We start from the raw sequence: 13,044 nt of genomic DNA on the forward strand, positions 1-13,044 counted from the left end.
TGCAAGAAACTTCACAAAATACAAAGTAATGGGCCAAATTTTGCTAAGAATGAATTTGACCTTAGGTTTCTATTTTTGCTTTCAGATCTAATTTGAACCACAATGCCACTTACGATTTCCACCTCAGATACAACAAAGTTCATAGAAAATGCTTTTACTTCAAAAAAAAAAGAAGATGGCAATGCTGGAAGGCGTTCAGCCTACTGAGTCTGTATCTCACAGGCACCAATGCAAGACCTTGCCAATCCTGCATGTGTCAGACCTCAGCAACTATAGAAACACTACTGAAGTATGTGCAAAGGAACTGGGAGCTCACAACCTGCCAAGACTGGTTTGGAGGGCAAAACTCAGGGCAGGTTCAGATAAATCCTGTTTCCAGTCAGGTTTGCAGGCAAGCTCAGGGCATTCAATCAAACTCAGGACAGCAGGGAGTTAATCTTCTCTTTAATCAATCCATTCCTGACCAGTGCGTGTGCCAGAAGTGGCGGGAATCATGCAAGCTTTGATCTTTGTTTGCACTGTGCCATGTGCTTCTTATTTTCCCTTCCACAGATTTGTGAATAATTATTTTTACCAAACTTGCTTCTTAGTATCTCATTATTCCACATCTATTGTAAATCACAGTTTCATTAAACCATTATAAATTACTATATATCTAACCAAAACAAATATAATTTAGCAATTTATTTGAAAATGCATATTATCAAAGATTAGATGTGCAATAGCACAGTTATGTCTTGCCTAAGGCACCCAGTACATGCTGGTACTACTTGGTACAAGTTTTTTAAAGTCCTATCTAACATAAGACCAGTGATGGCAACCTAATTATATGCAATTATGCTCCACACATAAAATTGTATATTAATAATGGTATATGTATATTTGAAATTCATATTCCAATGAGAAGAAAAATAAAGATCTATAAATAGCCATGAACAAGAAATGATCTTGAACAGGTTATTATTTTTTGTAAAATCTATGTATTTTCAAAGAGCACCTGTAAACTGGAAAGAAAGCAAAATGGAGGAGATCATGCTGTGATTCTCAAATGAAATTATCACAGCAGATCATAATGTGATTCTCACCATGTAAATTATTTAAGTCTCAAGGGTGGATACATTTTTTGCCAGGCTACCAATGCAGTTAGGGCAATCTGGAGATAATGTGGTGATGGGTCTCATAGGTTTAATAGTCCCTCTTCTGATATTCTACACTGTAAGGAAAATTCACAATGCGACCTACAGGTTTAAAAACAAAAATAGCTTTTTCCAGGAAGTTGTTCTGTTGGAGGCTAAAGAAGAACTTGTGTTCTCCTTCACTGATTCAAGAAACTTAACCCGGTATTACCCTGTGGATATTTTTATAACTTCCCTTCTACTGAAAAATATTTTCCCATTATCTTTGTCGTTTTTTTTCTTTCAAGCTTTTTTCCATATTTGCTGCAAGTAAACCTACCTGACAAAGCACAGGCATTTGAAAAAAATAAACCTGGTGTAAATTAGCCAAGCTCCTATTACTTCAGCAGTGTTTCACCAGCTTAAACAAACTGCTGATCTGTCTCAACAAAGATGTTTTGGTTTTACCCTACAACTCTGGGAGTTTCCTTCCTACTGCACTTCTTTCGCACGTAGCAGGTATACTGTGCTTAGCAAACAAAACAAAACACCAATGTAATGCGGGATCGGTGGAGACATGAAACTGGCTTTCCACAAAATTAAATTCAAATTCACATAAAAATTAATCCACACCTTCCCAATGCCCGCAAGGCGTTGGCTGTAATGCCGTAATGCTCATTTGCAAATCCTACACAAATCTAGGGTTTACAAAACTTGATGATGTACTTTTCATGCAGAAAACCACATCATTCCTGTCAGCTACACTGCATTAAGGCTACCCTTCCAAGCCCCTTCACTAGGGGGGAAGAGGGAAAAGATGCAGCAAACTTCATCTTCAAACTGAGCTTGCCCACATCAGAACTTTTGTTTAAGACTGTTCTCTGAACCTGGTGTGATACAGGAAGAGCTCTGCTCATTCCACTTTCCTTCTCACAGAGGTAGGAGGGTCAGGGATACCCAGTGGGGTTCAGCAGGGTGCCAGCAAGACCCCTTTGCCCTCTTACACGGTGCTATGTCTACTGTGCACAGTCAGGCTCTGCAGAGCCACAGAGCACACATTAAGCCCAGCACAGAGGTTTAGGTGACATGCAGCTTTGCCTGTCATTTCCACTATGCTCCCTCATACATCTCCATTACAAAAGCACAGCTGACCTGGAGCTCTCGCTGCCTGTCCTCTTCAGGCTGTTGGGGTTGCGGATGAGTTTGTCCAGCATGTTGACAATCTGTCCAAATTTAGGCCTGTCACTGCGTTCCTTCTGCCAGCAGTCTAACATCAGCTGATGGAGAGCAATGGGGCAGTCCATTGGGGGTGGCAACCGATATCCTTCTTCAATGGCTTTAATAACCTATAAATGGCACAATTAGGAAGACATTAGAGAACATCAGACACTACTCAAATCTACCAGCTGAGTATCATTTATCCTAGGGCAATGCAAAGTATGGAAACAAATCCACAATTAAGTGGAACAACATGGAAAATGGCACTCAGGCTCAGGCAGTTGGTGGTCTCAGAACTGTTGTTTCTCCTCAGCAATTCAAAACTAAAAGGGTACAGCATCCAAAACAGACACGCAGCAGGGCAATGTTTTACAAGAAAGCACATGGGATACAAGGGTGACAAAATAGCCCAGGTTAGAATTAAGCAACTATCTTTATGGGACAGAGGGTTGGAAAACCAAGAGTTCTGGGTGCCATATGTTGAAGATGAAGTTTTCCCCATCACTTTTAGGACACAGTAGATCAACCCCTTGTCCCTCTCCTCTCTGTCAGCAATACAGGCCTTGAACCTGTTTTCTCAGCACTTTATGCTGTGAGCCAAAAAATGCAGAGATGGGAACCCTTTTGTGCAGCTTTATCAAGAATGTTCAGAAGGCCAATGCAGCAACTGAAGTATGCAATTCACACTTAATAGAAACCAGAAAAACTCACAAGCTGAAGCAATTTCAAACCCTCCAAAAAGGGCTCCAGAGCTCAGTACTCTAATGGCTTCTTAGCCCTCTCAGGAGAATGGGATGTGACCAGGACTCAATTCTGGTATGACCCAGAAGCCTTCAGTTTTTAATTAATCGATATGACTTTGCTAGCAGGATTCACCATGACACTGAACTGCACTTAATTCCCTTGTTCTGCTCTTGTCCAATTAGCGGCTAAAATCCACTGGGAGGACAGGGTGAGGGATATGCTTGTACTAACAGCAGCTATTCAGTAACTACAAACAAAGTGGCTCTCACTACTCCAGAAAGCATAAAGATCCTTTGATTTCTCTTGATTCAACACAGAATAACTTGAAAGTCACTTCTGCTTTGTTGTGAATAACACTACTCTCAACATCATTAAGAAGAAAAAAAAGTGGTATGTCTATGCCATGTATTAAAAAGAGGATGCAAAGCCAGTAATCCTGGCTTTCACTGTCCTGTTCAAGCCAGCTTTTTAGCATGGTGTAGCACCACATGTTAGCAGTGTATACCAGCCTAATATGCTAGTTATGTGTTGGTTGCATTGAGCTCCACTGTGCAGTGTAGACATGCCTGATATAACTGAGACACATCTGGTGTTTTATTTTCTTGCTAAATCTTGATGACTTCCTGTTAGCAAAGGAAGGCAAGACTGGGTGCCAGAAGAGACAGTTCACATCAGAAGGAAATTAAAATTATATCCCCCATTTAGATTAAATGCCATCCACATCTAGACACTCTTTGAAAATGTTCAGCTCCACATAAGAAAGCAGATGATTTGTAAAATGACTTAACCACTCCCATGACCATATATTCAGATTCACATTTTCTTCTTCCTTTATATGTTTCTAGATCCCCTGGGAAAGAATTATGGATAATCTATGCCTCATTTTCACTGGGATTTATTTTTTTTTCATTTAATAAAAATTCTATTAGCAAAAGCTCTTATTAGCATTATTATTAAATACTCTTCTAGAATAGCAGCCATTGTACATGCTTCCCCTTGGAATACACTGAAGTAGTCCAGATGGTATGGTTAAACAGGACATGCATAATTTAAGAATGGTCATTTAGGAAAGCTGCTTTTTAATGTCCTCAGGGGGCAGCTATGCAATTGTCACAAGGATGCTCTGACTGATAATCAGAATTGGATTTCATATGTGTTGTTTTAGATATCCTACAAGAAATAAAATCATCTGGAAGAAATTACAAGTGCACTGGGGCTTGAAGAATTAACTACTAATACGAAGCCCCATTAAATTAAAGTGGTTTTTCTTAAAGATTTTCAATAAAGTTGAGATTTAATATCAACATTCAAATCTTCCCTCTCTTGGCAGTATTAAGATCTGACATATTTGTCTCCTTTTTCTTCATTCTTCTTTTTTACTTCAATTGTTTGTAATATTTTTCCTAATATATATTAAAAAAAAAAAGGGAAAAAAAAAGGGAAAAAGAAAGGAGAAAAGAGAGATGCATAAGTTACAGACCCTAACTTAAGAATTCCCTAATGCCTGACCATAGACCAGGATTGAAATATTCAAGAAAGTCTCAGCTCCAGAGAAGTTCCCTGAGAAAACAGGAATCTACCACTAATTATATCCTTCTAAAAGCCTAGAGTAAATGTCTTATAACCATACAGCAGTTGAAACACATTAGCAGACATCTAACAACAAAGATAAAGGCATGGGGGAAAGGGAGAAAAAAGAAGAGGAAGCTCAGGCAGAGACTCACATCTTGATTGGACATATCCCAGTAAGGTCTTTCTCCATAGGACATCACTTCCCACATGACGATGCCATAGCTCCACACATCACTAGCTGATGTAAATTTACGGTAGGCAATTGCCTCTGGTGCAGTCCACCTGATGGGGATCTTGCCACCCTGTTACAAATAAAAGAAACCACGGGCTAGTGAGTCAGTGACACAGTAAAGCATGGGCCTGACACAGTTCTACGCTGCCATTAAGAACACAAAATCATTTTCTGTATGCAATTCCAGAATCCTTCTTGAAAAGGCATCACTTTTTAATCTTCTTGCCATAAAACTGTCAGATCCAACCAGGAGGCAATGCTGCCCATCTGTTTTCTTTAGTCACAAGGAGGCGAACCAGTAAATTGTTAAATGTATTTTTATCAGCCCTCTAAGAGATCTCTGCTTAGGGCTATGATGAAGCATGAGAACAAGCCAGGGGTTTTACAAAGTATATATTAGAGATTTAGATGACAAAACAAATAAGTACATGCTGGCTGTTAATTACTATTTCCTTGCTTGCCTGTCTGACCTGTTTGGCCTGTTTCAGAAAAATGGGATTACAAACGTTTTACTTTTCAAAAAGGTAAAATAAAGAGAGGATAAACTGGGAAGATTTATGAATACTGTGGTGTTTCCCATGGGCAATATCCCAACTCCTACCAGAGACGTGAGACAGCAAGCAAGCCTCTGGGCTCTCCCAGTCCCCATGGGAGGAGCTCAACACCAGATCATGGCACAAAGCTGCTTTTAATACCTGTTGGAGAGAGCAGTCTCGCATTGCAATAGTTCTTTTTAAGCAAACAAAAACACTTGGGCATCTGATCTGGGCCACTGAGGTCCTGCACTGTTTTAAAAGGAACTCACTCCATCCTGTTTATCTGATTTTGCCTTAGCTGAGTGATCACAGGCCAGAGATTTCTCCTTTTGTTTATGCTAATATGCAAGGTGTTTTTAATTGAGCTTTTGGTTTCCTGCAGTTCCATCTGGGGACCGACTTAAACTGAACAAAGGTTTTAAGGTTCTTTCATTTGCTTTTATGCTTTTTTGATTAAGTTTATTTTGGTAGATATTTTCTCAGCAATCTTCTAGATAGTTTTTATCCATAACTGTGCATACTCAATGGCTTATTGTTCTAATATCTCTCTCAAGTGTTTAATATGGACTTGTTCCAAAGCCAAGTGAAATGAAAAAGGGTCCTTCTCATGTCTTCTTTGCCCTCTGAATCAGGACCTTGGTGAATCAGGCTGAAGCAGTATAGCCTCGTGTGGCTATAGGATACTCTAAACTACTAATGGGGCGGAGAACACACCACACCATCTCTTAAAAAAAAAGACAGTTTAAAAATTGCATTCTATTGCATTGTTTCTACTTATGAAAAAGCTCTATTCCTCCTTTCAGACACAGATGCATGGACATTGTTTATATGTGGTTGTCATTCTAAAAATTTCAATAAGCTCTTTTTACTTAGCTGCTCAAGTACAGTGGAGTTCATCCAAATTTTCCTGATCCTTCATTACTGATACCAAAGGAAGACAACGCACTGTAAAGTAAATGTCATTGATTCCCTGTAGTTTACTCTCAAGAGCAAACATAATACTATATCTCCAGTCACTAAATTCAAAGGGAAGCTTTTCAATCATTTCTGTCTTGCCCTTGTGTGTTCGTCTAAACTTTGATTTCCCTGAATACAGCTTTTCAGACTTCTGCTTTTTCCACTTGCCACCCTTATGAGTGAGAAATACCAAGGCTGGCCAGCATTTAATACTACAGGAGTCTATTCTTCCCTGTAACGAACTGTGAATCCATTAAAGGATGAGTGTTGGGATCAAACTGCAAAATCTGAGTGCTACAAACAAACCCTGCACTAGGGAGAACAGATGGAGAATGGCAGATATTTAAAACTGAAAAAAATAAGCAATTAAAAAAGGAGACTTTATAAACTCTGACTTTTTTTTTTCCCTTCATGTGCATGTTAATTACAGAGGTATTGGTTGAAAGGCTGGTAACAGTCAGGATACTGTTTTGTGGCCAGAGGTACTTATATTATTCCATTATTCTACATGCAGCATATTAAAATGGCTTTAGCAAAATTAGTTAACAGTGGAATGCTGAAATATAGATAAATGTGAAAGAAACAAAAAAATGGGAATGCAGGTTTCACACTTTCCCCAGTCCAAATTATTTAGGTCAAATTTATGACTAGCTTTGCCATGGGGAAAAGATGGACTTACGGGGTTTTATACACTTGCTGTATCAAACCTCAGTGGGACTAGCCATTTGGAAATCATTATACGTGTCTGTAGATATCAGAAGGAATAGAAGCCTAAGCTCTAATTTCTGGCATCAGGTTCCTGTCACACACTCCAGCACACTGAAGAAACCAGAGGAATACATAGGTCACATCCTCACAGAAGAAATACCAATGTAGCCACTGATCTTGTAGCAATACCACTACGTTAATTTATACAAGCTATGGAGTCTGGGCCAATGTTTATTTTTAGGTCATGATATAGGTTTCATTGTGACTGAGATTATTTTAAACAAACCATCGTCACCTCCTACACAGTCAGACAAAACCAATATGCAGGCAACAAAACCCACTGGACGTTTTCTTTCCCTCCTTACCCGTGTGGTATAAGCTGCTTCAGGGTCATCTTCCAGGACGCGGGACATGCCAAAGTCAGACACTTTGCAGACCAAGTTGCTGTTGACTAGTATGTTTCGAGCAGCTAGATCCCGATGCACATAGCTCATGTCAGACAGATACTTCATTCCTGAGCCAATGCCACGAAGCATCCCCACCAACTGGATGACTGTAAATCTGCCATCATTCTTCTGCATATGGGGAAAGGAAGAAAATCACAGAGCATTAAGCTAAAAGGTACATTATTGCCATTGCTGAAATTGGCAAAGAGCCTATCTCTGGATTCCCATCTTCTCTCGAATAAAATACAAAGCTATTTCTTCAGTCTCCTGACTACTGTCTATAATTCACCAGCAAAGTAAAAACTCAGGTTCCCTCACAGCTTCCAGTGATGCAGTATCCAGTTTGCAATGAATCTGGTTTTAATGAGTCTATGTCATTGCAATGTTTTCAAAAATGGAGCAAATCAGAACTGTTTCCATTAAACATGGATTATTTAAGACCCTGCTATTTAAAAAAAATATGTTTATTCTATATTCTTCCACTTTACATTTATTCTGGTTTTCAGTAGAGGGAGGCAACACCAGGAAACAGAAATTTCCCAAGTTCAAACATAATCTCCTTTAAAAATGCTGAATTTTCAGTATCTTTCTGCAAAAAAATACCAACTCAGAATGAAGACCAGAAAATGTCTCCAGTACAAAATCTCCTTAGCTTATTATGAAGAAATCACCTACCCTGAGGAAGGCATCCAAGGAGCCATTCTCCATGTACTCAGTTATGATCATTACCGGTTTACCTAGAGTTCACAGAAAGAAAAACACAATTCCTTGATGAACACTGATGTTAATGGGATAAAAATGGGTTGCACATGATTTTACTGCCAAGACACCTGGCTTACACAATCTAATTTAATTTGAAAAGCACCAAGCTTATGCCTCAGCTGTGGGGTGCAAGAGAAGAAATATTACAGGACAGAAACATTCAAAGGGCCCCATCTGGAAGGTTAACCCTTTGGTTGGCTCATTGACAAGGTCTTTAACTAAAGTGGCTCCTGTTCTCTAAGGAGTTTATGAATTGATAATTGAGAGCTAAGAAATAAAGATCTGTTCAAACTTGACAAATATCTTTAGTGTAATTAAATTGCTTGCAGACTAGAAAGCCGTTCTCTTTCAAAATGGAATTTGTGAATACTTTGGTCTCTGCCTCTTTCAAAAGATCAACGCTTTAGGCGAGTTAGAAGCTGTCAGCAGCTACAAGGTATTCCAAGACAACTGGGTTCAAAAATGAAAAATAAAGGCTGTTCCTCTCAACTTTCTGTCCTGAATTTGTATTCAGTGTCTCTTGTTATTTATAAATGAGCCAAAGCCATTTGCCTCATGAAGTCAACCACAGGATAAATGATTCAATGAATTGTGTCACACAGGCATAGCGCTTCAGCAGCACTCAGCTTTCCATGCTGCGATACAGAAAGCCAAGCTGGGCGATCTGAAGAGAAATGTAATGCAATGTTACTGACATGGGGATGCTTTCTGGGCACTCTCCTGCGTAAAACAACAGCAAATACGTAAATAATGCTTGATGTTGCCTTTAAGAGCTTTCCAAAGTCATATACCACTGAAACTGAAAACATTTAGGTATATATAAGTAACACTATTTATTTCATGGGGCTAAATCAAGCTGGATATTCAGCACCTAGATAGATATTTGCAGAAAAAGGTCCAATATCATCTCCATTCTAAAAGTCAGCATTGGGAGCTGTAGATAAGTGACTATTAGAGGTCAAATAACACACGCCTGGTCCCAAGATGAGCACTGTCAAGCCCACCTGAAGCCAAGGGAGCACCTGATGATGAGTGCCAGGATGGGATGGCAACCCTTCTTCCCAGTTACACTTTAGCTACAGGAACTACAGAATTTCTTCCTAAATAAAAGACAGTGTCCCAGAGAAACTCTGCTTTTGCACTTCCTAGAGCAGCTCTGAATAACAGAACATTATGGGAAAAGAAGGGTTGAGTGGATATGTCACCTAGACTGCAGATAGCTTAATTCTGTGTTAGCATCAGAGGTATCAGAACTACTCAACTTTTCTTTGCATTTTTCACCAGCAAGTACCTGCTCCAGAACATCCAGATGTGAAAATTACCCTACTATGGAATTTTGCAGCATTGAAAGCTCTCCTAATCATTTCTACCTCAGTGTGTTTTTCACCAAGATGTTTTTCTCTTCATTTGTCAGGGATTTCTGGTTTTAAAGTAATCTGGTTTTGTTTTTTTTTTATTCTTATTACAAAACAATATTCTATACTGACTGACTGTACTGAAAATTTTACATAATTTTACTTAGGCCAACATCCATGTGCAACACATCACTTATTTCACTCATCATTACTTATTTCACCTTTTCAGTCACAACTTAATTCTTTACAGGCCTTTTACTATTCCTGGTTCCCCTTCCCTCCCAACTGATATCAAAACTGTAACTGTTTTGGTCCCATGCAAACTGGTATGCCTGTGAAATGCCAGTCTGGCAACTGAACCCCTTCTGATTTGCATGAGCGCAGCAGAGAAGTGATGGCATTGCCTAAATTACACTGCTCTGGATGAAGGGCTTAGTAACCTTGAATGAGTATATGCACCATTAAGGAAAGGGATGTGATAAAACATCGTTCTCCCTTTAATTCACATTTGGGGGCCTTCTTTGGCAGAAAGAAAAACTCCATCCAAATCTGCATATATCCTCATTTATCCTTTGCAATTGTGACCGGAACCCTTCCACTGAACAAATACAGCTAAATGAGTTTTAATTAACCTCCCTCAATCAAAAGATACTATGTCAAGAAAGGAAGAAAGGGAGACTCTTTCAGTGCATTAACATGTAATTTCATTACTCAGGCACTTTTTTATCAGGGGAGGGGGATAGACAGAGAAGTTACCATCAGTGAGTCAATTACTAAAGTACTTGACTAGCAGCCAATAATGTATTCATGAGTTTTTGCTGCTTCTCCCAGCTCCCATCTACACAACTATTTATCTCACACTTTAATTTTCAGTTTATTAAATACAGTCATTTATCACAGCATTCAGAAAACCTATGGAGAAATTGAGATAAATGTCTTCTTAAGTAGCCCTGTTTACCAAACACACCAGCTCTGAGGTAACTAAGATGACTTGCTGCAGAAGCATCACTTACTGCAAGCCAGGCAATGAAATGTTCTCAGGTCAGGCTACCACCTCCTCGGTGAAAATTTCAAATCATTTGAATTCAGTGACAACTGCATTATGCAGATGCATATAGTCATTTATAACTGTTAGAGCTATAATAGCTCAGGGGGTTCTGGCCTAATGGGATTTCAACACAAAGATTCTCCTGTTGCCTTTCTTTTACAAGGGTGCTAGAAAAATTACAGTCCATAGAAAACATGGTGGTCTGACCACAACCACCCCCCCTTTATAACAAGAGCAACAGAAAGAAAGACTCAGACCTTAAAAATTCAAACAGACTATTATCTTTTCATTTCAGTTTGGAGGGAAGCCCTCAGTAAATGATGGTCAAATGAACAAGGGTAAGTTTTCTAAAAACGCAAGTGACAGAGTAAGCATTCCGCTCCCAATGGCGTTCAAGAGGGGCAGGATTTTTCAGTGGTATTGATAGCTTTGACAACCCCGTATGGGAGATACTTTACACTAGTATTTTACTTTTTAACTTTGCATCCATATCTAACTTCAATTCCTCACACTATTAATACCTTCCATTCACGTTTATCATGCATACTATTAGCTGCAGAATGTAAGCTTCACAAATTCCACCCTTTAAACAGCAGCTCACAAGATGACTGCTTTCTTTGCTACCCTGAGCATGAGCCTTTACATTCAAATGGTCTTTTAAGATTTCCCATCAGTGCCAGGCTTTGCCAACATGGTACGCAGGGCAGTTGGAGTAGGGACAATAACTACACTATCGCAGTGACACCTTATCAAGTCAGACCCAAACACATCTGTCTCCCAGTTGTATTTTCAGTTCTAGCCTACCAAGAGCATACAGCAAGCACTGTCATTCTCTTTCTAAGGCAGGGTTCCTGGCACAGTGCATGCTAACAGACTTAAAAAATCCCAACCAAACAAACAAAAAGATCGGCCAGGTAAATTCTGCAGAGTGGAATTATCACACCTGTAACTCAGAAAACAAATAAGCATGTTTCACACTAAAACACCCTACTTCATTTCAAAGGCTTGCTCCTTACATCTGTGCTTTGTACCTTAAACATATGACTATTTTTGTTTTGGTATTTTTCCCCAGACCATTTTAAATTCTTTGCTCACCATCTGCTTTCGCCTATCCTGTAACAATCAGCTCAGCCTAGTGAAGATGTGAAAGATGCCTGCTTGGCATAGGAAAAAGAAAAAAAAAAAAAGGCAACTCCTGCAGTATTAATTCCCCCTACAAAATCACATACAAGTTTCCTACGGATAGAATATCAGTTGAAGCCATAAACCCATTTATAGCTGACAACAAGATTAATGACTTGTCCTGCACTGATTTCCTCCTATTAGCTATCAGTGGATCTGTTCCATCTGTCATTTCCCAGGAAAGAGGGTAAAAAGAAAAAAAGAACCAGCACACACCATCGCAGACTTAATTTCTCAGTGACTTTCAAATTGGCCTTGTCATGAAAATGACCTACTTACATTTAGTAACTACACCTTCCAAGTGGATGATATTGGGGTGGTCAAATTGTCCCATGATACTGGCTTCACTCAGGAAGTCTCTCCTCTGTTTATCAGTGTAACCAGCTTTTAGAGTCTTGATAGCAACACAGATCTCTCTTTTTCCTGGTACTTTGAGACGTCCACTGCATACTTCACCAAATTCTCCTTAAGAAAAAAGGCACAAGAATCCATGGTCATGAACATGAAACACGCATTTGTGTGTTGTCAAACTGTTATGTCAGTACATTTGGGGGAACTGTCATACAAAAATCACAGGATCCCAAGTTTTCTAAAAGCAAATTTAAATGCATATTTACAGAAAAAAAAAAAGCAAAACTTCTGGCACTTACCCACACCAATAACTTTTTCAATCTTTATACAGGAGGCATCAATTTCTTTGGCAAATTCCCTCACAGCTTGGTTTGGATCCTCATATGTAAAAGGATCCACATATGTTCTAACACCTGCAAGGCAGAAATGTTTTATCTGAAGTCACTGATCTACATGCTGCTAAACACAGAACATATGAGACTGAAGCCTTAATGATATACAACAGCAAAGAGAGTGTACAATAAAAACGTACTGTAAGCCAGGAATGACTGATGAAGGAAGGACTTAATGCATTTTTCCTCCAGTGTGATTTTTTTTAAATGTAAACACTTAATATTTCCTTACATCAATATTTAATATTTAATACTGATATAAGGGATCAGGCTTTTGCCGATAAATAAGGTTCACAAATCACTGCCATCCCTAACAGGCCAGTAGCCTGTCTACGGACCTGTGAGACTAAAACACATCCCATTTCCTTTTTGGAAGCCAAGAAATTCTGAATTTTGGTCCTAGGTTTGATAGCTGGACGACTGAGA

General features: G+C 39.1%; 1 protein-coding gene across 2 annotated transcripts in view; it reads right to left on the minus strand.

Moving 5' to 3' along the window:
* Positions 1–13,044, minus strand: part of EPHA4 (EPH receptor A4) — a 225,445-nt gene that overhangs the window by 5,702 nt on the left and 206,699 nt on the right. For both annotated transcript variants that reach the window (XM_062638850.1, XM_062638849.1), the window contains exons 10-15: positions 12,526–12,639; positions 12,155–12,340; positions 8,204–8,265; positions 7,448–7,657; positions 4,802–4,951; positions 2,268–2,461 (exon numbers count right to left, since the gene is read on the minus strand). In XM_062638850.1, the coding sequence (XP_062494834.1) occupies positions 2,268–2,461; positions 4,802–4,951; positions 7,448–7,657; positions 8,204–8,265; positions 12,155–12,340; positions 12,526–12,639 (916 nt within the window). The remainder of the gene's footprint in view (positions 1–2,267; positions 2,462–4,801; positions 4,952–7,447; positions 7,658–8,203; positions 8,266–12,154; positions 12,341–12,525; positions 12,640–13,044) is intronic.

The sequence above is a fragment of the Pezoporus occidentalis genome, unplaced genomic scaffold (genome assembly GCF_034315485.1).
Source record: "Pezoporus occidentalis ecotype Australia unplaced genomic scaffold, CSIRO_AGI_Poc_V1 ctg59, whole genome shotgun sequence".
In the NCBI taxonomy this organism is placed as follows: domain Eukaryota; kingdom Metazoa; phylum Chordata; class Aves; order Psittaciformes; family Psittacidae; genus Pezoporus; species Pezoporus occidentalis.